Raw genomic sequence first — 26,714 nt, forward strand, 5'->3', positions numbered from 1 at the left:
TGTTAGTTGCCAGGCAACACCCTACAATTTCACGCAGGTAAGTGACGGTAGGTGAGAGACGGTAGAAGATATGACATCATGGACAACAAATCCATTTACATCATACAGATCTTAGTGGGTGCTCCACTTCCTCAAACCCGACCTGATTTAGAGCGGGAAAATGGGGGTTATTTTCAAAAACACGTTCAGCAGAAATTCATACAAATACAAATAAATAGAAATAAATAAGACAGAGAAAGCTTCACCGTTACAAGGATTTACCTGATTAAATATGTACACACAACTCTTTCAGAGATGAAGAAAATGAAATTCAGAAGGTACCACGTAGTGTCCGGAAGCAGTGTTCATACACACAAATGAGAAACAGATGTAACTAGCTCACATTACAGGGTGAACCGCTCCTTGGTAAAATGCATACAATACTCACTAAATATATTCAGAGGATAGCTGCCAATGCATTCAATGAAATATTAATTGTATTGCATATTATTGATAAAACAAAAGAATCTTACACTTGTGACGTGGGAATATTCATTTGCATGTGGACAAAAGTCAGTAAATTCATCATACAGTTTCAACACCAGGATTTAAAAGTTGACCGACTTGCGTAAAAATACAAACAGCACTGTGACGTGTCTAAATGGAATGGAAAAACACAATGGTTATGACATCACCCTGATTTCAAACTCCAAATGACTTAGTCTTTTAAGCTTTTACACACTTATCAAAGAAAGGCTTTTTAACTACAAAATTATAATTGTCTCTAAAAATCCCAAAGGGTTATTGGAAGAACAGTGACGCCGAAACGCTCCACCTTGTGGCTACAAATAACACTGCGCCCAGCTGCTCCACAGCAGACTATAATAAATCCAGGAGGACAAGAACCTGCACAGAAAATAAAAGTAAAACCCTGACAAACACACAAGACATTTTCTGAGAGCGTAAGTATACGACAAGATTCACCATCAAACTTTGCACTAAGCTTTTTTTCATGCTTTTAACTGTGGTGGGTAGAGGCTGGTGCTTAGCAGTTCTCTACGTTCACAGGAAAAGTGTTTGGACATGGGGAGCATACAGTATAGTAATTAGTAACTGGGGGTTGGGAGGGGCTAATACCTAATCGGTTTCTACACATACAAGGAAGAGGTCCAATTAAGTTCCAGTTCTAGAATGTTCTCAGAGCAGCAGAAACACTCAGGTGTGAAACACCTCTACCCAAAACAATGCTATTTACAAACTACAGCCAACCAAGAATGAGTTAATTACTGTAGTAGTTCAATACACTGGAAAGGACAACATTTTTAAATAGCAATCATCTTTTCTTTTAAATACAGTATATAGAGCTGCACAGAAGGAAGGTCTGAATATAACTGGAGCTCAAAGCTCTTTCTATGGCCATGCAATATGTCCAACTCATGCAAATAACCAGGGGAATCCTTTGGAGAAAAACCTACTTTGCGTTCATGCAGACAGTTAACACCCTTTTACCTTTTCAAGGCCAGAATAAAACACTGTACTGGAGCACACCTGGAGATTCGCCTATTTCTCCACGGTAAATGGAGTAAAACCCTTAAATAACTGAGAAACACGAATAAGGCTGGTGTATCTCCTGTGTGTGCGCGCGTGTACTTTTAGGAGAACTCTACACAGTGGTGTACAGGAAGGAGGAAGTCCCAGGCAAAGGCTAGCAGTAGCGGCTGGTGAGAAGGCTGGTGAGGTTCATGGCTCAGTCCTGTGCAGCACAGGTGAGTGTGTGTGTGCATGATTCCACACGTCTCTCTCACACTCACACACACACACACACAGACACACACACAGTCAGTCAGTCACTCTCTCACACACACACACACACACACAGTCAGTCAGTCACTCTCTCTCACAGACACACACACACACACACACACACACACACACACACACACACACACAGACACACAGGGTCAGTCAGTCACTCTCTCTCACAGACACACACACACACACACACACACACAGACACACACGGTCAGTCAGTCACTCTCTCTCACAGACACACACACACACACACACACACACACACACACACACACACACACACACACAGACACACAGGGTCAGTCAGTCACTCTCTCTCACAGACACACACACCCACACACACACACACACACACACACAGTGCCCGGTTGCTTGGTCAGAGATCCAGCATTTCATGTTAAAAGAGAAGAAAATCCTGGTATTGTGTAGGCCAAAAGTCAGGCTGCAGGTTAGAACACAGCAGGAGCTATCCCATAATCAAGGAATAGACAGAAACCACGGCAACCAGAGGCCACTTCAATACAAAACAAAACTCTGACCACCATCTCCAAGGTGATCTAGAGTGCCGGTGGAGTTCCGTGCGCAAGTGTGCACACGTGCACACAAGTGTGTGAGGTCACCACTCTTCCTCCTCCTCCTCCTCATCCTCCTCTTCCTCATCCTCTTCTTTGGCTTTTGGAGGTGACTGCACCACCTGAGGCTGAAGACTCTCTTTGCTCCCTTGGGCTACCTCCTCTTCCTCTTCCTCCTCCTCCTCCTCCTCTTCTCCCGCGTGCTCTTCCTCCTGCTCCTGTCGAGCCTGCTGCTGTTTTTGGCAGCAGGGTTTATACAGGTGGGGGTGAATCAGCACCTCCCCATACCTGCCCTTATATATGACACCGCAGCATACCTTCTGCCTGTGGGGGGGGGGGGGGGGGAGAAGAGAGACCTCATTTAAATGGGAGAGGAAGGCAAAAATCCACCAACACCACCCTGTCTGAAGCATTGAAATGCCCTTCCTCTCTCATACTAACACATTGAAGGGCACGGTGAAGTAGGAGGTGGAGAAGGAATCTACCTCTTCCAGTAGGTGAGATCCAGGAAAGAGAAGACAGGAGATTGGCCAGTTCCTGGGTTAAGCTCGTTGTCAGAACCCTCATCGGATTGGTTGCTGTAGCTGGGAGACTGAGCAGGGGAAGCGCTAGAAGTGCTGTGAGCGTCCGAGTCTGCGGAAAGAGAGAACCAAACAGCACTTCACATGCAACCCCGGAGCCAATTAGCACTTCACATTCAACCCTCAGAGCCAATCAGCACCTCACATTCAACCCTCAGAGCCAATCAGCACCTCACATTCAACACCCAGAGCCAATCAGCACCTCACATTCAACCCTCAGAGCCCATCAGCACCTCACATTCAACACCCAGAGCCAATCAGCACTTCACATTCAACCCTCAGAGCCAATCAGCACCTCACATTCAACCCTCAGAGCCAATCAGCACCTCACATTCAACACCCAGAGCCAATCAGCACCTCACATTCAACCCCCTGAGCCAAACAGCACTTCACATTCAACCCCCAATGCCAATTAGCAACTCACATTCTTCCCCCAGAGCCAATCAGCACCTCACATTAAACCCCCAGAGCCAATCAGCATCCCACATTTATCCCCCAGAGTCAATCAGCATCTCACACTTAACCCCCTAAGCCAATCAGCACCTCACCTTTAATTTTTTAGGGAGGGCTATGTTCTGTAGCGGTTAAGTAGAGTTCATGTCCTCAGGGTTGCAGGTTTGATTCGAAGGTGAGGCAGTGCCTGTACAGGCAATAACATGGTCTAGTAACCTGAGGTGTGTCAGTAATTATCCAGCTATACTGAAGATATCGATGAAAAAGTCATTCTAATTGGTAAGCCAATGAGTAATAACAGGAGCCTGCAACCCTGGTCCTGGAGAGCCACAAAATCTCCAGGAACAGGGCTGCAGACCCTATACAGTTACACAGTAATTGAATGATGTAATCGTGCATTACTGTGTCTCTTCAGAACGCCGCTGGTCTGGCTTGGTCTCATTCTCCTGGACAGTGACTTTGACTTCTTTGGCCTCACCGTCGTCTTTAAGCTCGATCCACCCCTTGCGTCCACCACCTGTAACAAGGCAGTGGAATCAGTGGGTGCTAGGATACCAGTTTCCATGGAAAGCATTCACAGAACATTCCAGAACTCAGGACAATTGCAACCGTGCAGAGCTCTGGAACAGCATCAGATGGTCACAGAAAACAAACCCAATATATACAGAATTTATATTGGAATAAATTCATGTAAATACCAACATTTCAGGAGGTGAAACCAAAAGACTGAGACTGCCAAGGCCTCAAAGCACAGCAGTGGTATTTCCCATTAACTTCCTAAAATAGCAGATTTAAAATGAAGTTGTCCTCCACAATACAGTAAATGAGGGAAAGAACAGCATTAACAACAGAATTGCTTCATCGAAGCAGAAAAGGGAGCAGGCGATATGAAAACAAGGACACATCTGAACAAAACCATCAAAGACACTTAATGCTTCAATATCAGACCAGACTGCCATTTATCATATCCATATCAACTTATGATGAGAAGCCACAAGAGGTGGGAGGTAAATACTCAGAAATCACAAAAGTGACAGCCTAGGATTGACCCGAAACGGAATACAGCCATAAATCAGCAAACATAATTTATACAGACCATGTCAATAATGAAAATACCCAGGACCTAATCAATATCAACACTCAAATGGAGGCCAAAAGCCCCACACGTAGCCCAAGTATTCATTTTCACTCATTACAAAACGTATGACCTGCCTTGGCTACCACTGCTTACATTTCTGATCAAATCGTGAAGACTAAATGTGGATACTTTAAATTAAATGCAGAAACAGAACACATACTGCAGCCAGAACACAAACCTCCCTGTCCGCTGTATAATTCATTACCCTCTCCCAACCCGGTGATTTGATTAGAATACAAAATTCGAATGGACTACAATTTTGTATTTATTTAAAATTTTTGCTGGAATATCAGGATTCATCTCCAACTGGTTGTGTGCGGGGGCAAAAGTAAACATTGCGCAATAGTTGTGATGATTATTTTTTTCCCATGACTAGCATTGCCTAACCTTGTTGACACTGTAAACTTAAGGTACAGTCTTGCCAGGTACCTGCGGTATGTTTTTACCTCAACGTGTCTTCTCGGTTAAGCAAAAGTCAAACTAAAATGTTCAGGTGCTGGCGCAGGTAACAGTAGAGCTCTTACATGGTTCCAGTTCTTCTTGGAGCCCACGGGGAGTTTTTTCCATCGTTTCACCAAGAGAACACAGGCGTTGCAAATGTCTCCAGATCGAGTTTCACACAATCTGCCAGAAGGAGCCAGAACAACATAAATAAAGTCCCTCAATATCTGGCTTGTCTGAGTAGTTGCCATAATATCTGCATTTTACACACCATTCAAATACTTGCCTTGGTTAAAGCACTTCCATGCATGTGGTTACATTTGGGTGATTTACTTCTGAAATTCCATCTTTTGTGGAAAAGCAACACTTTCAATATCCACATTTTAGGCTTCTCCGTATTTACAATATCAAACTAGAATATATTTCTTATTGAATAATAGTACCAACAGAAATCAACAAGCTATTATTGACAGTATTTATCAATTAAGAGTTCAGAAGAAAAATAAACATACAACAAATTGAATAAAGTGCACTTTAAAGTGAACTCAGACAGCCCACTGTAAGGGGACTGGTTCAGAATATGAAGTTTCACGGTTCAAAAAGAGTTGCCAGGCTAGTGCCATTTGTCCAAGACTTCTGTCATCACTTGGGAACGTTTTATTTCACTCTAATGAGAGCGACGGAGAAAAAGTGTGCACTGGCTGCAAGCACGAGACAAAGAGCTCATTCAAGGCTACGGTGACCCCGACAGATGCTGACCGGGGCGGGGGACCGGAGCGCACCTACCCGAAACAGCTTGGGAAGTCCTTCTCGTAGCGCGTGCTGTCAGTGAAGCGCGAGCTGGAGGACTTGGCTCGGCAGATGCAGCAGCCGTCAATGCTCCTGTACATCTTCGGTTTGTGGAAACCAAACATGTTTCTTCAAGGGAAAAGCGTAACTTGTGTAAATATAGTTGTGTGACGCTTCCAGTAAGTATCGATCTAAATAAACAAAATGGAACAAATCGATAGAATAGAAAAGCAATAAGGTAAAAACAAAACGTTTGGTTAGTTTACAGTTTGCCAATGAATCCGTTGCAATTCGATACAGATTACAATTGTAATAAGGACTAGGACTGAAATAATAATTCCAAACTACAAAACGATGGTCGAGCCACGACAAAGATGCCCGATTCTGTGTAACGGATGTTGATAATCGATAATTTAACTGATACTGCTAACAACCTCTCGAATGTAAATAGCTCGTAGTCCCTGTTACTGCACCATCATAAATCGAAAAATGAGTTTTCTGCAGGAACATCCACGGAGCGACTGTGATCCATTCTTACCAAAAGGACCATACCGCACAACTCTGTGCACTCGGTAAGACCTTCAAACATCACACTCCATCGAAAGTGAGCATCATGCCTCACATGTCTTACATGGCTAGTACTAGCCGACCACCAGTCGCATCATCACAGGATACTAACAGTTCTCCGATGAAGAACCGAGACCTGCCTAACCTTTGCGGTGATGAAGGACCAAGACTGGCTATAAATATAAAGTTATTTTAAAAAATAAAACTGCAAAAAGTTTATCTAAACGAACGTGTTACCGTTTACAGGAAATAGGCTAGTCGTACGTTTTTAATCAGTTAAAAATAGAACAAATTAGCCGCTATGGCAAAAAAAGTAAAATATGTTGGGGTAAAGATACATTATATTACTGAAAACTGTAGCTACAGTATGGGAAACATGCTGACTTCATATCACATCCCACAGTGATATTAGGGTGTTGAACTCGGTCACTGCAGAAAAATCACACAAAAGCACTACCTTGAAATAATGCGAAAAGTGCTGTCCTCTATACGGCCAGCCCTGTCTCCTGACAGTGGGCACAACTGTCTGTATAATTCAGCTCCTGACGTAATTCAAACATGGCAACACACTTCAAAGGGAGGGGGCTAACGGGGGAGTGGGCCGATTCATCTGACCTGTAAAACCATGTATTTACGGAAATAAGAATCGAAAAATAACTTCACATTTGGAAACTTAACCTACTAAACGCTCGATTGTTCTCGTGTTACCGTTAAAACGGTGATAGCTGAAAATAAACACGGAATTTCAAATGACAATTGTAAATGCGCCAAATGCCTCCCATGTGAAGGGAAGGTAAACCGATATGTTCACCGCCCACTACTTTTCCGAGGAAGCATGGCTCGCAAACCGCATCATGCGCACCCATTTTACAGCCCATTTTTACTGCAGCCAGATCGACCTGCAGTTCCAACTCGAATCACGTTAATAAAATCGTTAAATCGACGAAAAACAAAACGTAAAACAGAATAGATATGCCATTTAACCGACATATATCCAAGAAGTAGAATAACCTACGGCATGCCCTTTGTTTTCAAAGCGATTTTGAGCGTATGCGCAGTTTATCTCAGTTTCATTTTCAAACTGAAAATACGCGCGCACAAACTTGAGCTCTAGAGCAGAAATCCTTCATGACACAAATACACACAAATATTAATCTGGAAACATTCCAATTGCGGCTTTGATATAGACGGTCTTGTTTTAGCTACGTAACGCTGCAAAATCAGATGTGATAGTGTAGAAGTAACGCATTTGATTGTCTAAATGTAGACACGTCGCCATCGAATTGTAGCCAAGGGTAGTATTATAGGCTACTTATTACAAGCCATATTTCAGAGACGTGTCGATCATTTCTTGAAAACGGATGGTTCAAAAGCGCGTAGGATGTGTGCACTTTTGACAGAGCACACTCCCTTGATAACGTGCAATAGGTGTGAAATTGCACTGTTGTGAAGTTCTGCACAGAACTACAAACTGGTAAAGACAACAATCCACGTTGCCTATTATGAGGGGGCACAATCGTTGATTGATTGAAAACTAAAAATAGCATACAGAATAAATAGATAAGTAAATAAGGCAGATAAGACCTTAAAAGGGACTACGGCACAACCTGCATTCGGCTACATCACATCAATGTATTACAGTCACACAAATGCATTCTACACTACGAGCAAAGATGTTCCAGAGGTCGACACGGTTTTAAAATAAGCTGAAGAAACTATATTTTCACTAAACACGTTATCTGACCTTACCAAAAAGGCGTGCGCCACATTAGAAGACCTATTTGTAAACACCCACACAGTGCTTCGAAACAGCTTGCTTACTCACCGAAGCGGTTGTCCAAAAGTCGGTTCACAATCATGGACATTTAACCAGATCATAAACTACACGGGTACAGCAGTAAAATAAGTTGCTTTGGATGATAACATTTTAGCTATCCAATGCTGTCTAGGATATAGTTTCAAAAACATCCTAGGGCCACCATCTGCCTCTCGAATGAGACGCATTTCTTACCTTGTTTAGATGTAAAAGCAGTTAGTGAACTTGAAAAATAATAGTAAATACAGTTGTAACTCATTTAACAAACAAATAGAGCACCAGAAACACCTCACGCTTGTTGATGTCTCACTTGTGAGCTACGTCTGGGAAATAGTAAATTGTTTCGATTTGCGCATGCGCTTTCACACGCCTCCATTTTCCGAATTTCTTCAATCAAATAATTTGCATACGCGCCTGACGTTCATCTGCGTGTGCGTTCTGTTTGCCTTATAAGGAAGGGAACATTGCGCGGGAAAAGAGGGCTGTTCCTTGTTGCCATGGTGCATTCATTTGCGCTGCGAGAATGTAAGCAAAGAGGCGGGGTCGAGCGTTACATTACGGTGGAGCGGCAGATGGCTACAACGAGGCAGGAAACAACTAGGCTAGTCACGTCATTGTAGTGAGCAGTTACTTTGAAGCGGACACACATATTTAAGAATCGGGTATTGACGCATACAGAAAGCATAATTAACATTTCAGGAAGCATGAATGCGTTTTGTTTTTTTAGGCCGTCGCTGGCTCCTGTGTGTTATGTCTCGGTTTGTTCCTGAGAAACCGCAAATCCTTGCATTCGGTATTGCCAGTCATGCATGCATGGGCTCATATACTGAACACGTAGTCCGCGTTTAGCTATTTAATGCGTATAATTTAGGCGCACGTACAATAAGTTATCGCCTTTCTGATGAGAGTTACGTTGCGCGGTAGATGCAAAGACTTTCACGACGGTTCACGATTTTTATTTGTAGCAATATTCAGACATTTTAACCCCATCAGTGTTTTAGCGCCTGCCCATTGGAGGCACATTCAAATATGTCTAGTCTCGTACAGTAAAACAGGGGCGGCAATGCCACCGATGTGAGAACTCCCGGATCGTGCCGTATGGCTCACAGAGGCATGAGTTGCAGTGACCAGTCGGACACGAGTGACGTGAGGAGTAGAAGCTATTCGTAAGCCTTGGGTGAATTATATGAACTCAAAATTAAGATTTTAGTGCTGTTAGTGCATCTGGCATTGAAAATGATTATCTGAATCTGACTCTATACCTGAAGCAGGTGTTTACACTCCAAGTCCTCCACAGACGATGTCGGTATTTGTGTAAAGCGTCGACTTGAACTGAACCGATTCAATTTCGCCCACTTTGATTTGAGGTCATCACACACACACACTTGTATGGAAAAGCATCCATTAAAAAAATAATATACCTCCTCTTGAAATAGTATCAAAATTGCATATTGTAAGTGACAGTAAATTATATCAATAAGCAGAACACTAACATTGTCATTGCAGCAGTGAAAGAGTTTTATTTGAACTGAAGAGCTATACACTAGTACCTTATCTTAATGGAATTTTTGATTCGCAATAAAAAAGAAGTATGTCTGAAACCACCACCTCCATCACCCTGATGCAAGAGAATGAGTTAACACTCAGTTTACACACGTCCACCATGTATTCCCGCATAACTCATCTTCCTCGGTCAGGCCTGTCCCATAATTTATCGGTATCATCACCAAACGGACAGAAACGGGCAGTAACGGAACCTAAAGAAAATGAATTTATCAGGATTATTTCTATGTTTTAGAAATACGTATTTGCTGCACATGTAGGTTAATTAGATGCGGGTTAGAATGAATGCTGGTTTCGGCGCAGCCTCGAGCGCCAGCAGGAGAGGACCTAATGAGGTGGTCGTTATTGCTGCCGTGTCTCCCACACTTTACTCACGGGGAGAATGGATGTAAACTGCTTGGAAACCCAGAAGCCTTTATTAGATATTATTGGCACACATACAGCAGAGTACAGTAGCCTTCTTATAGCTTCCTTCAGGGATCAGGAGACATCAGATATATAATGTACATACAGGTGAGAGTTCAGAGTCCATCAGCACTGGACACTATGGGGACCGGATGTTTTTTTTTTGGAGGAGGTGTTGGGGAGCCCAAGCCAGGACTACAATCACATTGATGGTACCAATGACAACTTAAAAGGCAAATCCCCCAGGAAGTATCCAGCCTCCAACACAAAAATAATCACAGGAGTGCTAGTATAGCCACTGGGGAGGGGGTTAGGATGGAGGGAGAGAAAGTATGACTCTGGAAAAGCAAAAAAGTATCGGTTTGTCCCCCATTCGGTTGGGACATCCTTTTGATTAGGGGGTCCACTCCTATTCCCACCCCACCCAGACCCCTTAAGGTCCCTGACCCTCCAGTCCAGCACAGCCAATCACAGACAGTGCAGTGCAGAAAACAGCCAATCCAGGGGATCCAGTGTGCTACAGAGATGATGGGGGTCACCAACAGTGTCTCTGGCTCCTTTCATCCATCCCTCCCTCCCCCATTTTCCACTCCTTTTTCTCAGTATACTGTGTAACAGAAGCATGTCATAGCAGTGCTAGCTGCTTAATGTTAAATCACATGACAAGTACACGTTCTCTTTCAGGGGTCTGAACATCTCGGGCACAACAGCCTAACACTACTGGGGTTCAGGGAAGGGGCAGGTATACACAGCCATCACAGGGAAAATGTCCAGTTTCTCTAATTTTATAAGCTTGGTGCTAATTCTCATTGAGTACAAAATGGCAAACGTGGCAGCCATCTTTGAACAGGAGTTCCAGGACTTTTCTCTGGTTCAATGCTTAGGATGCAGAAAGTCACTCAGTCTTCCCCCGTGTATTAGTCACACAGCCCCCAACAATGGTCTGCGTGTCTGACTCTTCAGGGGGCAGCGAGACAACGTTTCCCAGAATCCTCGGCGGCTATAGGTCAATGCCCTTGACGAAGGAGGTCTCCAGGGTAATGGGGAAGTCGTGGAGCGTGTGCAGGACGTTGATGAGCGTGCTCACTGTGGCTCGGTCGCGAAGGAGGGCGTTCTCCCTGTACATGGACTCGGTGAATGGGGACTCCGCCAACAGGGGGAGCCAGTGAGGCAACAGCCGGTCTCTGTAAACACAGCAGGGCAAGAGGGCAAAGGTCAGATGCCTATTCATTTCACATCATATGCAGGACCATCTGGGACAGTTTGGAATCTCCAGTTTATAAAATGAATCAGTCGCCTTCCAAGTTGTAGTTTCCAGCAGTAAATAGCATGCAGTGAGGTGTGTGTGATATGTGTAGATATATGTGTGATAAATGTGTAATAGAGGTACAGGTGCATTTACTCACCTGGCTCCCAAGCAAACCAGCAGCTGGAACTTTCCATCCTTCCCGATGTTCCTGGGCGTGGCGTTGATGGCACTAACGTAGCGGAAAAAGGTTTCGCAGGTGAGCCCCAGGGGTTTGGGGGCCTCCTGCAGGTCACCCATTTGATCAGCTGAGTCCAGGTATGCCATGGCCTTCTCTGTCGGGGTGGAAAGGGATACATGGGCACACAGAACCTAGAGCCCTGCACTTCCCCAAAATCAAAGGGAGATATGCTAATGCTCCTACTAGCTGGAAGGAGACCTATTAGCTGAGAAGGAGGGAGGATAGCATGTGCCGCTGGCTGTTTCCGCTTTATTCACTGTTTTTTAAATAAGCTTTCTTTTTAAAATGTGTTTTATTATCATTTGTGTTCTTGCAATTATGGAAATTTAAAATGCAGTTTGCCACAGGAGAGAGACCTGCTAAAACGTTTTCAGAACATAGGGATTCAAAGGTTTGTAGTTCGTTTTATACAACAGTGATACAACGTTTGATACAACAGTTTTTATTTCTCCACTAGAGGGAGCCAGCTGAAATGAAATACTGTAAGTGCGAGACACTCAAATGCTATTCAGACACAAAAACGTAATGGAGACACAAAGCTAACTTCTGTTCTATCTACACAAATCCTCACAAACCTGCCTGTTTAATACATCATAACTCAGAACCATGACCATCACTGTCACATTTAAAGTGCCACATTAAAGTGGAAAACAGTCAATAATCATTCTGAACTGCCATCCAAACGACTACTTTTTAAGTACAATATTTTTGTTTTTATTCCTGAATGTAAATTATTTTGGTTTAACAGCTGACAGCTGTTTTGACACACCTTTTCATTTTTAGTACAATATATAAGTGGGGTTTTTTTTATTTATTTTGCCCATATTCACTACCAGTTAGGAAGGCCAGAATGTATTTATACACCAAGGTCAGCCTGCTCTATCAATTTGGGACAGTGCAGACAAGCACACGCTGTCCTCTGAAACAGATGTCAGCTGCCTCTTTTTCACTCAGTAGTCTAGTTAAACTCGCATAGACACTGAGTCAGAGGAAGATGCATATGCAGCTAGTGCAGGCGGAGTGTGGGAGTCCGACTGACCAGCAGGAGTCACTGCTGCGCAATAACACAGTGATGTCTCACCACAAGTGCCATTTATTATTATTATTATTATTATTATTATTATTATTATTATTATTAATATTATGGACTACTCACCCACAAAGTCCCATATGAAGGCATTCTTTTGGAACAGACGAGTGGATCTGAAGCCATGGTGGAAGAACTGCTCCAGTGCACACACCAGGCCATTCTCTCCGCAAAGAAGGACCGTCAGACTGCCCCTCTGCAGGGTGGGGCACACAGCGTAAGAGACAGTATTAATATCACATACAATATAATGGCTATTTAAATATTTACCCCACCATCTTCAATGCCTGCTATTCTGAGTGCACAGTGCTTTCCAATCAATCTCTGCCCTGATTGTCACATGACCACAATGCTTTTACCATGTAAAATACATTATGCACCTATAACAGGAAGTAATGTATTTACGCAGAGAACTCTGTGTAAATGCAGTAGTTGGTTAGCATGCTCATATATGGAATTACACACACACACACACCTCTTTCTCAGACTTCTGGAAGTGTGTGATGATGCTATTCACTGCCTTCTCGATTGCCTCCTGGATCTGAGCAACGTTTGGCTCTGTGAAGAAGCGGAAGGTGTTAAAGTGAGGTGGTAATCACTAAATAACCCAAAAATACATTCTGAAACACAGGCATAAACCTGAATCTTGGGAGTGACAGGTGTGGTGTGATTTAGTGAGAGGTGGAGCCAGGTTTAGTGTGATTTGATGACAGGTACACTCAGGTGTGTTGTGGTTTGGTGAAAGGTGCAGCAAGGTGTGGTGTGATTTAGTGAGAGGTGGAGCCAGGTGTGGTGTGGTTTGTTGAGAGGTACAGCCCGGTGTGGTGTGGTTTGTTGTGAGGTACAGCCCGGTGTGGTGTAGTTTGGTGTGAGGTAAAGTCCGGTGTGGTGTAGTTTGGTGTGAGGTACAGCCCGGTGTGGTGTAGTTTGTTGTGAGGTACAGCCCGGTGTGGTGTAGTTTGGTGTGAGGTACAGCCCGGTGTGGTGTGGTTTGGTGTGAGGTACAGCCCGGTGTGGTGTGGCTTGGTGTGAGGTACAGCCCGGTGTGGTGTGGTTTGGTGTGAGGTACAGCCCGGTGTGGTGTGGTTTGGTGTGAGGTGCAGCCCGGTTTGGTGTGAGGTGCAGCCCGGTGTGTTGTAGTTTGGTGTGAGGTACAGCCCGGTGTGGTGTGGTTTGGTGTGAGGTGCAGCCCGGTGTGGTGTGGTTTGGTGTGAGGTGCAGCCCGGTTTGGTGTGAGGTGCAGCCCGGTGTGGTGTAGTTTGGTGTGAGGTACAGCCCGGTGTGGTGTGGTTTGGTGTGAGGTGCAGCCCGGTGTGGTGTAGTTTGGTGTGAGGTGCAGCCCGGTGTGGTGTAGTTTGGTGCCAGGCTTACTATTGGCTCGGCTGGTTAGCGCGGCGATGCCGATGTGCTGGGTCTGGGAAGGTGAGCGTTGAAGGGGCGGAGTCCGGCATGGCTTCCCCGCCTCTTCCTCTCCACATGGTGCGACCAGTTCACCAATCAGAATCCGCTCCAGGCTGCCATCATCCACACCCTTACCCAACCAGCGACCACAGGGGAATCTTGGTGGGGGGTGGAGGGAGGAGGCAGTTAATTTCTTTACATGTGGTTTTCAGGTGTCTGACTATGAAGCTGGCTGTATGTGTGTATCCACTCTTACCTCTTACCTGTTTGTGTGTCCTCTACAGGACTCTTACCTGTATGTATATCTATTGGTCTCTTACCTGACTGTGTGTATCTGCAGTTCTGTTACCTGTATGTGTGTCCTGTAATCTCGTTCCGCACCATCACACAGTCCACCAGCCACTTGGTCAGCAACCCAGAGTTATCGTGTCCCAGCTGCACTGTACTGAGCTGGCCCAGGTTCTGGCACTGAAACACAGAGGAGAAATGCATGTGTGTGGGTGTGTGTGAGACTATTTTTATTCGAATAGTTCATATGATGACCGTGGTACATAAATCAACCACGGGAACATTCTGTGAAGAGAGCAAGATGGAAATCTGGCCTATTAGCATAGGATGCCATCACAATGTCCTCAAAATGTTCTCTCAACATCTTCATCTGTGTAACTTTGCAGTGATGCTAAAACATTGGTAAGACATTATATTCTGTGATGTGCTAGCTGGGGCTTCACTCACCTCAAAGTTCATCTCCAGAACATTCTTGGGGGTCTGCATGACGCCCGAGTCGCCCAGCTCACCCGAAACACACACCCAGGGGTTGGATGTGGTCATGGAATTACTCAGCTTCTTAATGGGAATGATGACTGCCCGGTACGGAATCACTACAGGGACAAAACAGACCAGCAGAGAGCTAAACACTAGCAGCCCAGCAGTGTTGAACAATAAGAGCTTGTCAGTGTTAAACACTAACAGCCCATCAGTGTTAAACACTAACAGACCATTAGTGTTAAACACTAACAGACCATCAGTGTTAACCACTATACATCACCATCCAGCAACCAGGCAGCCTCTCTACTTCCTGAGAGCATATGCATTACATTGCACTACAGGCATTTGGCAGACACTCTTATCCAGAGCAACTTGCATAGTTTTAATATAGAAAATATGCTGATAATGTGTGATGTTGATAAGCTGACGGTGTGGTCGGATAGCAGCACTCCCTACCACTGTGGGAGGTAGCATTAGCACGCTCTCTTGCTAGTTTCAGAGACCAGAGGCTTTTTGAAGCTGATTTAGTTTTTTTTTCTGTAGCGGGTAAGTGAGGAAATTTTCTGGCATCATTTCAATGCAACTACACACTGAATAATTCAGCCTGATATTTTTAATCTGTCATAAGGTGACTGCTGCACCATTTTTTATTAACGATAAACCTGCAATTTATCACATATATCACCTGGTCTATCTTAATTAGCATCTCAAAGGGAAATATCAAACAAACAAGCACTTAATGTCATGTTAATATCCAGGAACATAATTAAAGGAGTCAAAGTGATGCCTACCACTTCTAATCTTTTTTTGGACTAGTCTTTTTGCCTCATTTACATCAGCTGTACTCAGCAATGCCTGCTCAGCAGAGACCTGAGGTCTGCTCATGTTTGACAGGTGAAACATAGCTGTGGTTGTGCCTGACAAGTGTGGTTGTGGTTGTGTCTGACAGGAGTGGTTGTGGTCGTGTCTGTCAGGTGTGTTTGTGGTTGTGTCTTGATGGGTGTGGCTGCGGTCAGCCTGCAGACTCACTGATGGTGGTGAAGGCGCTGGTGAAGCAGAAGTAGTCAACGGCATTGAGAGAGAGCAGGTGGAACAGGAACTGCTCCTTTTCTTCTTCACACCGCAGGAATGCATATCGTTTATACAACTTCCTGCAGGATGACAAACGTTATAGTACACACACACACACATGCACTGGGACACAAACACACAGGCACACACGCATGTACATGCATGTGCACACACACACACACACAAATACAGTAGACATAAGTGTATGTGTTGTGTGCATGCATGTGTATGTGTGTGTGTGTGTGTGTGTGTGCATGTACATGTGTGTGTGCGTGTGTGTGCGTGACTGTGAGTGCGTGTGTTCTCTTACTTGGTTAATTCCTGGTCGCTCAGCAGCTGTTTTAGGTGCTGTGACAGCAGCTTCTTCTCCAGTGACAAACGGATCCAGGCCCGGGTTCGACCCACCTCCGTCCTTATCTCAGTCATGCTCTGTATGTGTCTGAGAGAGACAAAGAGTCGCATGTTGAGCTGCACTACGATGGATGGGTCTGCGTGTGGAATGTCCTCTGTTATAGGAGCAGAGGGTCTGGGGCCGGTCACAAGGGCAGAGAAGAGTGACCTCTCTGCACCAATCAGCGGTGGCATGCAAAATGACCACCTGCCCCAGGTGCGGGCAGAAGCTACTGATTGGCCGCAGTGAGGACGGTAAACGGAGATTGCTGAGTGAGTAGCAGGACAGAGGGCAAACTTGGCTCTGAGCTACAGGGGGGAATTCCTCGGAGAAGCCATTAATCACAGAGCTGATCCATTGCAGCAGTAAGCAGGCTACAGCTGGGTGACCACGGCAACGGGGGACCAGAGCAGGATATCCTGGGTGCCAGCTCACCCTGCCAACAACCTCATTTATTTAAACATTTATGTTTCTCAGCTTAGCTGACGCATTACCCAGAGAGATTTTACACAGCTTAACTGCACCCAGCTACACAGCTGCATGAACGCTGAACTTGCTACAAATGAAGCTCAAGGCCTCGTCTGAGATATAAAGAGCAGTTTCCCAACTCCTACACTATGCTGCCATCTCATTGGTCCTATTCATCACACAGTGGCCATTCACAGCACGACTCCTGCCATCCGTAGAGGTAAGAAGGGGAGTGGTCATGTACCTCATATCCTGTGTCAGAGACACGCCCAAGGGTGGCATGGCCCCGCCCCACTCAGACTTCAGTCTGTCTGGTGACACTGCAGGAGGGAGAGCAGAAAAGACACATCTCAGTTGGCCTCAGGCATGCTGAAAAACTGCAAGAAACGGACTTTAAAACTATGAAACAACTTAAAAGCTCACCTGGTGATGAGGCCTGCAGCTCCAGATTCTCCTCTCTCTTCTGGTAGAGGAGCAAGTGTGACCAGAGGGCAGACTTTCCCTGAACAGGAGAAATATCATAACACACATGCTCCAGTGTCTGCCTTTGCACAAGATAGAAACCTACACACAGCAATTACCGGTTTGAGCTGCAGCGTGTGTTACCCATGAGAGGTGGACGTTTTTGAGGCATTCAGCTCTGTGTTTACCAGTTTGACTGCAGCTGCATTATGCTGTTTGAGCAGCTTGTTTACCTTTGGTAGCTGGTTACCTGTTTGAACTGCAGGTGTGTTTACCTGTTTGAGCCGCAGGTGTGTTTACCGGTTTGAGCCGCAGCTGTGTTTACCGGTTTGAGCTTCAGCTGTGTTTACCTGTTTGAGCTGCAGCTGTGTTTACCAGTTTGAGATTCAGCTGTGTTTACCTGTTTGTGGTCCAGCTGTAATTATCTGTTTGAGGTTCAGCTGTGTTTACCTGCTTCAGGTTCAGCTGCGTTTACCTGTTTGAACTGCAGCTGTAATTATCTGTTTGAGGTTCAGCTGTGTTTACCTGTTTGAGCTGCTATGCTGAACTGCATGTTTACCTGTTTGAGCTGCAGCTGTGTTTACCTGTTTGAGCCGCAGCTGTGTTTACCTGTTTGAGCCGCAGCTGTGTTTACCTGTTTGAGCTTCAGCTGTGTTTACCTGTTTGAGCTTCAGCTGTGTTTACCTGTTTGAGCCGCAGCTGTGTTTACCTGTTTGAACTGCAGGCCGTGGCTCCAGATGCGCTCAAGAAGGTCACAGAGGTTGGCGATCAGTGTATCCTCCTCCACACCTGTCAGGCTGACCTCCCCGTGGCCCAGTTCCACCAGCCTGCTCTCCATCTTCTCCACCAGCATGCGCTTAGTCTAGAACAGGAACAGCACCACCTCTTACCACCTGTACCCACCTATCACCACCTTTGCCCACCAGGCACTACCCACCTGTCTCCACCTGTCTCTACAACCTCATTATCATTCATTGTTATTTACCTGATTCTGATTCGTAAGCTGCTTAATTTTTATAAACATTGTTGAACACACTGAGGCATTACCTGTGTTCTGTGCACAGAGCTGATATGGGGTCTGTATTCTAAAGAGGCTGTACTCTAAATGTGCACTACCTTCTGTGCATCAGTAAGGATTTTTTGGGTCCAGGCTGTTTTTGCGGTGTTGTGTTAGGTCCTGGCTATCTTTGGGGTGCTGTGTTGGGTCCAAGTTGTTTTTGGGGTGCTGTGTGGGTCCTGGCTATTTCTGGGGTGCTGTGTTAGGTCCTGGCTGTTTTTGGGGTGCGGTGTTGGGTCCTGGCTGTCTGTGGCGTGATGTGTTGTGTACTGGCTGTCTGTGGCGTGGTTTGTTGGGTCCTGGCTTCTGGGATACCTCACCTTCATGCGACACTCCTTCAGAAGCCCCTCCACAAATTTGCAGTTGGTCTGGGCGAGCAGGGCGGGGGACATGTCAGATAACCTGGGCTGCCACTGGTGCTTCCCCTGGCTCCGGGCTTCCTGCATGTACTTCTATTGGAGGAGCCCCAAGAGAGACAGACATTAACCCCGCCCATAACATCAGGTCACACCCCCTGCATGCACTTCAATTGGAGCAGCATACAGCCACATCTCACAAGCTGATATTTGAATGCGTGTGAGAGCACGTCAGACCAATTTTTATCCAGTTCATTCAAGAAATGAATTGAAAGCCTCTTACCAAACTGAATAATAACAATAACATTATTTTCATACTGAATTGAGATGAATTTCAGGAGCCCCTGTGGGCTTTTTTCTCAGTCCTGATTCAGGACACAGTGTGTGCATTTATGGGGGGGGGGGGTTAGGTGAGAGTGAGAATTAAAGTTTAGCTCTGTTTTCCTGACATTGAGCTGAGCATTCCAATTTGGTTCATCTTCAAGTGCAGTACAGAACTGTGGCTGTTCAGTACTGTAATACAGCCCCAGAATCTCTCTTGTATTTAAGAAACAGGGAGGATGGAACACAGCAGCTGAGTATCTGATGAGCATATAGAAGGGTTGGCATTTGAATGTAAAGTGTATAACCTGGGGTAAAGGATAGTGTTTTAGGGAAGAGGAAGAGGTGCCAGTGTGTGGGGAGCGAGTAGGACGTGTGGGGGAGGAGGGAAAGGGGTACCTCTTTGACACCGTTTTCGGGTCCCAGGTGCTCGGTGTGCTGTCTGTGACAGTCCATCCGGCGCTGGGCTGCAGCTGAACGACCTGACCACCTGCTGAGTCACACACACACACACACACACACAAACACGCACGCATGCACACGCACACACATAGACACACACATACCTGTGAGGATGCACAGTTTATCACTTCCTATTGACAGGGGGTGGGGCAGACACAGATACTCACTAGTTGCTCCTATTGGATGTGGGGTAAGGCAGACAGAGGTGTTCACTTGCTATTGGCTGTGGGGTGAGGCAGACACAGATACTAACTTGCTATTGGCTATGGGGTGAGGCAGACTCAGATACTCACTTGCTGTTGACTGGGCCGGTGGCCAGGACATCAGCCTGCAGGTTGGGGAAGAAGCCTTGATCGTATTTGCCCTGTCCGATCTTCATGTCCAGCAGGTGGGGGTGGATGGCCGTGTGGTCGATCTTCAGGAGCCTCTGCTCTATGGCCTGGGCTGGAGTGGGGTGGGTGACAGCACTACATCATCACCACAACATGCAGAATTGCATTGGAAACTGTGTCACTGCTGCCTGCAGTCACTCTCTATGAGAGCCCGTGTATGTCTGAGTGTGCGCTGGTATGATCACCTGACACAGGTGCAGAACCCTTTGCACAGGAAACGCACAGTTAGAACTGCATCACAGCAGTAGCTCAAACTCTACGTTCAGTCTGAATACACTGTAAGTAACTGCAGATGCTCTACAAACCGACCAGACTGTCAGCTTTATATTCTTTACACTGAGAGTTCCGTCTGTGTTGAATTGCTGAATTCATGCCTGTGTTCTGATTTTCTGGAGTGTTATGAATATTCACGAAGGGGCGTGGCTGAAGGGTGGCTACCCACCTGACTCCCGGATGGTGGAGCACCTTTGGTAGTGGGAAGACTGCAGATTTGGTGCACGGGCGTTGTAGAGGCGGAACTTCTCCACACGGGCGTCAAACACACTCAGCAGCGGATCCTTCTCCTCCCAATGGGACATGATCTTATTTTCGATGAGGGTGGCGAACATCTGCGTCTCAATGAAGCGGGACAGGAACGGGAGGTAGGGCTCAGGCTGGTCCCACAGGAAGGAGGTCTAAAGCACAACCAAAGAAAAAAACACACAGATTCATCTCTGTAACACAACCCATGAATAAAGCATCACTACAGGATCATGTCTAACACAACCCAAGAATAAAGCTGCTGTAAAGAATCACTTTTGCACTGTTTATGACATGTTTATCTCTGCAGAATCTTCTTTCTTCTCAGAGAAAAAAAAGATTTTGCCTGGAAAACCTCCAGACAAAGAATGGGCAACCCCAATGTGTACAAAAAGAAGGCATTGACCAATGCACTCACTGCAGGCCTGTCCCTGTGTGTGTGTGTGTGTGTGTGTGGTGTGTGTGTGCATGTGTGTGTGTGTCCAGTCTCACCTTGTCAAAGTTCTGCATCTGATCTCGGTTGGCCATCCAGGACTCCAGGTCGTGGGCGCTCTGGATGACGAAGGCTTCGTAGTTGGCGAACACGGCGACGAACTGGCTGGCAAACACTTCCCTCAACTGCACATTGAGCCTGGTGTCCAGTAGCTCCTGCTCCTGACCGGGGGCGTGGCCATCCCGGCCAGCCCGCCCCGCCGTCTCCACGGCGACGCCGGTGCGGAGGGCCAGGGCCTGCAGCCTCTCCAGGGCCGCCAGGGCCTCGCTGCCCAGGTTCCCGTTCCGCCCGTCCTCCAGCAGCTCCTGCAGGGCCTGGCTCTTCAGGCGAGCGGGGGCGGGGCTGGGGGAGGGGCTGCCGGCCACGCCCCCCTCCGCAGACACCCCGAAACTCCGCAGCACCTCGGTCAGCTCCTGGATTAATTCCGTCTTGTTGGGGAATTGTGGGAAATCCTCGGGGAGCTCGACGCAGCGGTTGTCCAGGTCCACAAAACACAGGTTGGCCTGGAGCGGAACAAACCGAAATCATCAGCGAACCGCTGTTGTTCTTTTACGGCTTTGCATTTAATGAGAAAAGGGAAACTCGCAGAGATAGCAACTTAACATTTTAAAACAGGACGCCTAAGGCTAGCAGGAGCGGAGCTGAAATAACGAGCAGACGTTGCTGCTCTTTCCGAAGGCTGCTTTGTGCTTCCCCGCTAGCAAGAAGCAGCAGGGGACCGGCATTGGCTGGGCTGGCTGAGCGTCGCTGCTGATTGCGAACGAGTGATCTCACGCAGGCACTTCGCTCAAGTGGGCAAAATGAAGTGCGAAGAGCGTTTCTGATATTTATAAAACTCTGCCGTGTGTTAGAACCCTGCATGCAGTCTGGAGGCCAAAGATATTTAATGAGCTGTAATGCACTGGGCTACTAAGTGTCGCAGTACTGAATGAGAAGGATAAAATGACCATTTTTTCCTCTCTTGTCTATCATGTCCCCCCCCTCCTCTTAATTATAAAAACACTATATTATTAATTAATATAGTTTTATGGAGCATAGTTCTAAGAAGAGGAAATATCAGTTTTATTGTTGCAGACTTCATGGAAGGTAGATATGGTATACATTAATTCTGTAGATGGTGAAAAATTCATTCATATAGACTATTGCATAGCCAAGCTATAGAAGAGTAAATATTCAACACTGAGAATCATATCCGCACACTCCTGGAAAATGTACAGGATAATAGAATAGAAAAAAGATTTTGTCAGCCTGCCATCTTGGGGTCAGGCTATTTCACCCCCCTTTCAGCCACTAGAGCACAAATCATGATGAGATTTGGCTGAAATTGCGGTCACTCTGGAGCCTGACAGTCTGTCAGCCTCCCGCATTCTGAGCCTGATGGAGTGTGTGGCATAAGATGTATGAGCTTGGTTCCGCACACACAGCCTGTGTGTGAGTGTGTGTGTGTGTGTGTGCATGTGAGCTAGATCCACCTGATTTGAGCTCCACACAAGCATACATCTGGATAGAAGTAACAAGACATAATAGTACCTTACATATTCAACATTTCTTTTTTATTTTGGAAAAAAAAAACTCAACCATGTAATGTTGCAACCTGCAATGTTTTTATGCAACTCTCCGATTAATTCAGCTGCAGGCCAGCCATACTTCAAAGAGTTATTTTGGAAATTATAATTCAGCACAAGTGCTCGAGGGTGGGTAAAAAAAAAAAATCAGCTGGAAAATTGGATTTGGAGGAAAGAGGCTCTTGGGAAACCGTACCCCCACACCGGCGCCCGAGAGAAACCCGGGTGGATAATTAACATTTGTGTGAAACTGTGGGGGATTAGGGTTTCCTGTGGGCGGATGTTTCAGGAGCTTGTTAGAATTCTGGGGCTTGTTAGAATCTTATCTCCTCTGTGCACGGGAGAGGCGTGTACAGAGGCATCATTCGGAAGCGTGTTTCTCCCGACTGAAGTCTGTTTCATTGCGCGTTTTTTTTTCTTTTTTCTCTGAGAGCGCTAAGAAATGGCGGGAGGACGAGGCCCGCGTTTAAAGCCGCTGTTCATCTCAGAGTGAGCAGGGCAGGATTTCCCGAAACGCAACAGACAGGACACGAGCGAGCGGGAACGCGGGGAGCGCATTTAAATTCAACTGAAAGCGTCCCCGTCGAACGGTCCGGGCCTGTTCGAATTCAGTAACTGAGTTTGGGTAAAAAATTTTCCGAATGGACTGTTAAGGTGGAATTGACCCATCCCCCGGAGTCCCGTTTCTCAGACACGAAGAGAGAGCGAGAGACGGAGACCGCGCCGAGCTCGGGTTCGAGCTGCGGGGTTCCCGGTTCGGTACCTCCTGGGGCAGCTGCAGTTTGGACCGGTCGGCCCCCTCGGTGCCCGGCAGGCCCATGAGGTAGGGGACGGGCGCGTCCAGGAAGTGGCGCAGCGAGGCGGGCAGGATGGGCACGTACGCGTGCTGCCACTGGAAGGGGAACAGCAGCGAGGTGATCGCCTCGGCAACCGTCACCAAGCACTGGTAATCTGCAAGAGAGAGACAGTCTTTAGAAACAAATATGTATAACTCTTACATACAACTATATAACTCACATATACTGTACATGTAATGACTCGTATATACGTACATGACTCATATATACATGCATATGACTCATATACATATAACTCATATATACAGGTACATAAACAACTCCTACATGCGTATGTCTCATTTGTGCATACATATAACTCAAAGACACATATACATAAGTCCTATATATATATAGTACATACATATGACTCATGAGACTCATGTGAAGGGACGGCCAGAACGACTGTGACGTGTTTGGACGCCCTGCTCCACCTCCTCAAACCGCACAGGAAGCGTCATCGTCTGACTCATCCGCGCGAAATCTGGGGACCTCGGCGTCAAAAAAAGCAAAGCGGCCCGACACAGCAGGTGACGCTCATCTCTGTGCGCTCCCAGACTGAGAGCGTCAGCTGAGCGCGCCTCTCGAACACGACTGGGAGTTTCACGTCCGCAGAAAAAGGCGGTGAAAGCGTGCAGACGAAAGAGCACGAATCCGCCTTCTATCAGCGTCTCTCTAAATCTCTCAGTCTCCAGTTAGCAGTCGCTGTGTCTCTGTGTAAAAGTCAGCACCGGCTGGGTCCTGTTAAATTGAAGATATGAGAAGCGCCCTGTGGGCAGGAGGCGGGCGGTGGCCTGGACTGAGCTCTGACGGACGCAGGAAAGCGGTCTGCACTGATAGAGGCAAGCCATGGGGTTATGATTAAACCTGTGATACAAGATGGCAGGTCAAGGTTGTCCTGTCAGCACTTCTTTCATTAAGACGCTTGGTTAAACTGTGGATCGGGCCAGCAGGAGGGGCAGAGCTTGGGGGGGGAGGGGGAGGGGGGGGGGCTGAGATGTGGAGCGTGGGGTAGCACCCATAACACCACCGTCCTTCCACACTTACAAGAAAGAAACACCTGCACTCACACCTGCATTTAGGATGTACTCCACACAACCCTTGACAGACACAGTCACCGAGAGGTCAGAGCCTGTATTCATAAATTATCTCAGACTAAGTGCACTGATCCATATCCTAACGCTATCCTTATCCGTCACCAGTAAAACTGATCCTAGGTCAGTGCTGTTACTCAGAGGCGACATGAAAACAGGCCCAGAAGTTCGGTTTCAGCCCAGTGAGTCAGAGATGGTGTCCAGGTGACCGGTGTACAGGAGAAAGTGTGCACCTCATCTGCAGGTGGAGCATTCAGGTAGATCACATCACATGATGGGGGTATGAACAGCATGTGGACAGCATAGACACGCCCTTCTCTGCCCATGACTGAACAAGCTCACCCATACTCTCTCCCATGCTCTCCCTCACTGAACCCATTCTCTCTCTGTCTCTCTCCACCTCTCTCTCGCACTCTCTCCCTCACTCCCTCTTTCTCTACGTCACTCTCTCTGACTGAGACACGCAGCAGTAAAAATATACATTATTAATATAACAGATGGATATAGCGCGCTTTCTCTACCCCTCTCCCTTTCACATTCTCCCTCTCCCTCACTCCTTCTCTCTGACACAATTTGGCAGGGATAATATACATTATCTATTAAACATAACAGATGGATGTAGCTCTCCCTCCCTCCTTCCCTGATAGACTTGCTGCGGTCTTCTCTCCTCTCCAGGTTCTATACACAACCATTACACAATCTTTACACACCCTTTACACAACCTTTACACACCCTTTGCACGCCCTTTATATTTGCAGCCTCCCCATGGCTCAGAGGAAAGCACTTCCCTGCTTCATTACCATCAAAGCTCAGAATTCTGTTTCGTGTAAAATGGCTGAGGTGTCAGGAGAGGCAATTTGCATTAATTAAGGCGGGGGAAATTAATTGGGGCTGCGGAAAATACTGGAGCCGTTCGCACCATACGAACATAAAAGAGACAGAGGAGAGAAAAAAGGGGGATGGGAGAGAGAGAGAGAATTACAAGTAAGAAATTTGGAAGAAACCCGGTCGGGATGGGAACCACAACACCGAATTTGGTTTTAACAAGAAAACCTGCTGATGCTACAGTCTGCTGCGTTGACGATGCACTAGCTCTGTTTATCAGTCTGTTGCCACCCATGTTTACTTGTAGTTGCGCTACACAGTTCATAAAGTTTACGGTTCAAACGAGGACTGATGCTAAGGAGAGTGAAGAGAAAAGAACATTTTAAATATTCGTTCCTGCGGGACTTCGCAGCCTAACTGACTTCTCGCTCACTGTGGTCTGATCTGTTTTCACGGCCTCAGAAGAGATAAGCTGGAACAAAGCCAGCCTCCTGAAACCTCTGCCATCTCCATACCCCAGGCTTAATTAGCCAGTGTGCTGTGATTAGAATTGAGACAATCTAACTACACATCGGTGAACTAGTTCAGTCCGCTGGAGTTTGGCCCATTTCTGCAAACTAGGCTTTAATCAAAGCCACTGCAAACAACTGCCTGCGATACAAAATGGGAGGAAAGCAAAGATCGATTTTATTACAAAAATGATCCAAATTAATCTATTGGGGAGCAGCACCATTTAGTGTGAGGGCATTTAAGTTAATTGGCAAAGACACTTCAGCCTATTTTAATTGAATCTCAGGGAAATCCTTTACGTCTCATTTTGAAAATGGACAGAATGGAATTATAACAAGCACTTTAGTCAGTCTGGACAAACAGATAGCGGCCAGTTTCTCAGCTTCGCGCAGAGTGATGACTAATACAGCACTGTGACTAAAACACTGTGTACAAAGAAACTGTGACTAACACAGTGTATGTAATACACTGCAGCTAAAATACTGCCACTAAAACACTGCACCTAAAACACTGTAACAGAAACACTGCAACAAAAACAATGACTAAATCTCTGTGTGTACAACACTGTGACTGAAACACTGCAACTAAAACACTGCATCTAGAACACAGCAGCTAAAACACTGTGACTAAATCACTGCATGTAAAACACTGTGACTGAAACACTGACTGCAGAAGGGGTAAACATGATCCTTCAAATGCACATTTTCACAAGTAAAAATGCAGAGATTTGTAATTCAGAGTCAGATGCTCTACCTCTGCCCATTTTTAATTGGCTGTCAAGTGTTTGCCATGGAGACAAGACCTTATCCCACCAGAGTAGAGCCTGTGTGGTAGTAAAGACATTCCCAACCAAGCTTTTAACTCAAAATTCTGTACAACTCAAGCAAAGTGAAACACTAAATGCTCTTTAAAAAAGGGAAATCTGTGTAGTTCTAAAACGGCAATCGACAGTCCCAATGAAAAATGTTCAAACGCAAATCAATATATTTCACTTTAATAAGAAAATTGAATTATTCTGATTTATGAGCTTCAC

General features: G+C 46.1%; 2 protein-coding genes across 5 annotated transcripts in view; both read right to left on the reverse strand.

The window, feature by feature from the left end:
* Positions 1 to 736: 736 nt before the first annotated feature.
* On the reverse strand, positions 737 to 8,519 carry LOC135259784 (SIN3-HDAC complex-associated factor-like). 3 transcript variants are annotated; one of them, XM_064344522.1, is made up of 6 exons: positions 8,344 to 8,519; positions 5,763 to 5,956; positions 5,060 to 5,159; positions 3,800 to 3,914; positions 2,849 to 2,996; positions 737 to 2,687 (listed from the first exon to the last, which is right to left on the reverse strand). In XM_064344522.1, the coding sequence occupies exons 2-6, from the start codon at positions 5,888 to 5,890 to the stop codon at positions 2,408 to 2,410; spliced, it is 771 nt and encodes a 256-aa protein (XP_064200592.1). In that variant the 5' UTR covers positions 5,891 to 5,956; positions 8,344 to 8,519; the 3' UTR covers positions 737 to 2,407. The 3 variants fall into 3 exon arrangements, with proteins under 3 accessions (XP_064200592.1, XP_064200591.1, XP_064200590.1); XM_064344521.1 differs by having other exon boundaries at positions 5,763 to 5,894; positions 8,344 to 8,517; XM_064344520.1 differs by lacking the exon at positions 8,344 to 8,519 and adding an exon at positions 8,158 to 8,310 and having other exon boundaries at positions 5,763 to 5,894.
* A 1,586-nt stretch (positions 8,520 to 10,105) lies between these two features.
* LOC135259783 (DENN domain-containing protein 5B-like) overlaps positions 10,106 to 26,714 on the reverse strand; it is a 32,542-nt gene continuing 15,933 nt past the window's right edge. Inside the window, exons 4-21 of one of the 2 annotated variants that reach the window (XM_064344519.1) lie at positions 23,180 to 23,367; positions 20,851 to 21,354; positions 20,282 to 20,513; positions 19,741 to 19,891; positions 19,385 to 19,475; positions 18,629 to 18,760; positions 17,961 to 18,113; positions 17,213 to 17,291; positions 17,034 to 17,109; positions 16,241 to 16,369; positions 15,889 to 16,010; positions 14,827 to 14,972; positions 14,441 to 14,559; positions 14,062 to 14,249; positions 13,166 to 13,248; positions 12,760 to 12,886; positions 11,523 to 11,697; positions 10,106 to 11,300 (exon numbers count right to left, since the gene is read on the reverse strand). In XM_064344519.1, the coding sequence (XP_064200589.1) occupies positions 11,117 to 11,300; positions 11,523 to 11,697; positions 12,760 to 12,886; positions 13,166 to 13,248; positions 14,062 to 14,249; positions 14,441 to 14,559; positions 14,827 to 14,972; positions 15,889 to 16,010; positions 16,241 to 16,369; positions 17,034 to 17,109; positions 17,213 to 17,291; positions 17,961 to 18,113; positions 18,629 to 18,760; positions 19,385 to 19,475; positions 19,741 to 19,891; positions 20,282 to 20,513; positions 20,851 to 21,354; positions 23,180 to 23,367 (2,879 nt within the window). In that variant the 3' untranslated portion in view covers positions 10,106 to 11,116. Of the gene's footprint in view, positions 11,301 to 11,522; positions 11,698 to 12,759; positions 12,887 to 13,165; positions 13,249 to 14,061; positions 14,250 to 14,440; positions 14,560 to 14,826; positions 14,973 to 15,888; positions 16,011 to 16,240; positions 16,370 to 17,033; positions 17,110 to 17,212; positions 17,292 to 17,960; positions 18,114 to 18,628; positions 18,761 to 19,384; positions 19,479 to 19,740; positions 19,892 to 20,281; positions 20,514 to 20,850; positions 21,355 to 23,179; positions 23,368 to 26,714 lie in introns of both variants that reach the window. The other variant, XM_064344518.1, reaches the window with a different exon arrangement.

This window comes from Anguilla rostrata, chromosome 7 (genome assembly GCF_018555375.3).
Source record: "Anguilla rostrata isolate EN2019 chromosome 7, ASM1855537v3, whole genome shotgun sequence".
Classification (NCBI taxonomy): Eukaryota; Metazoa; Chordata; class Actinopteri; order Anguilliformes; family Anguillidae; genus Anguilla; species Anguilla rostrata.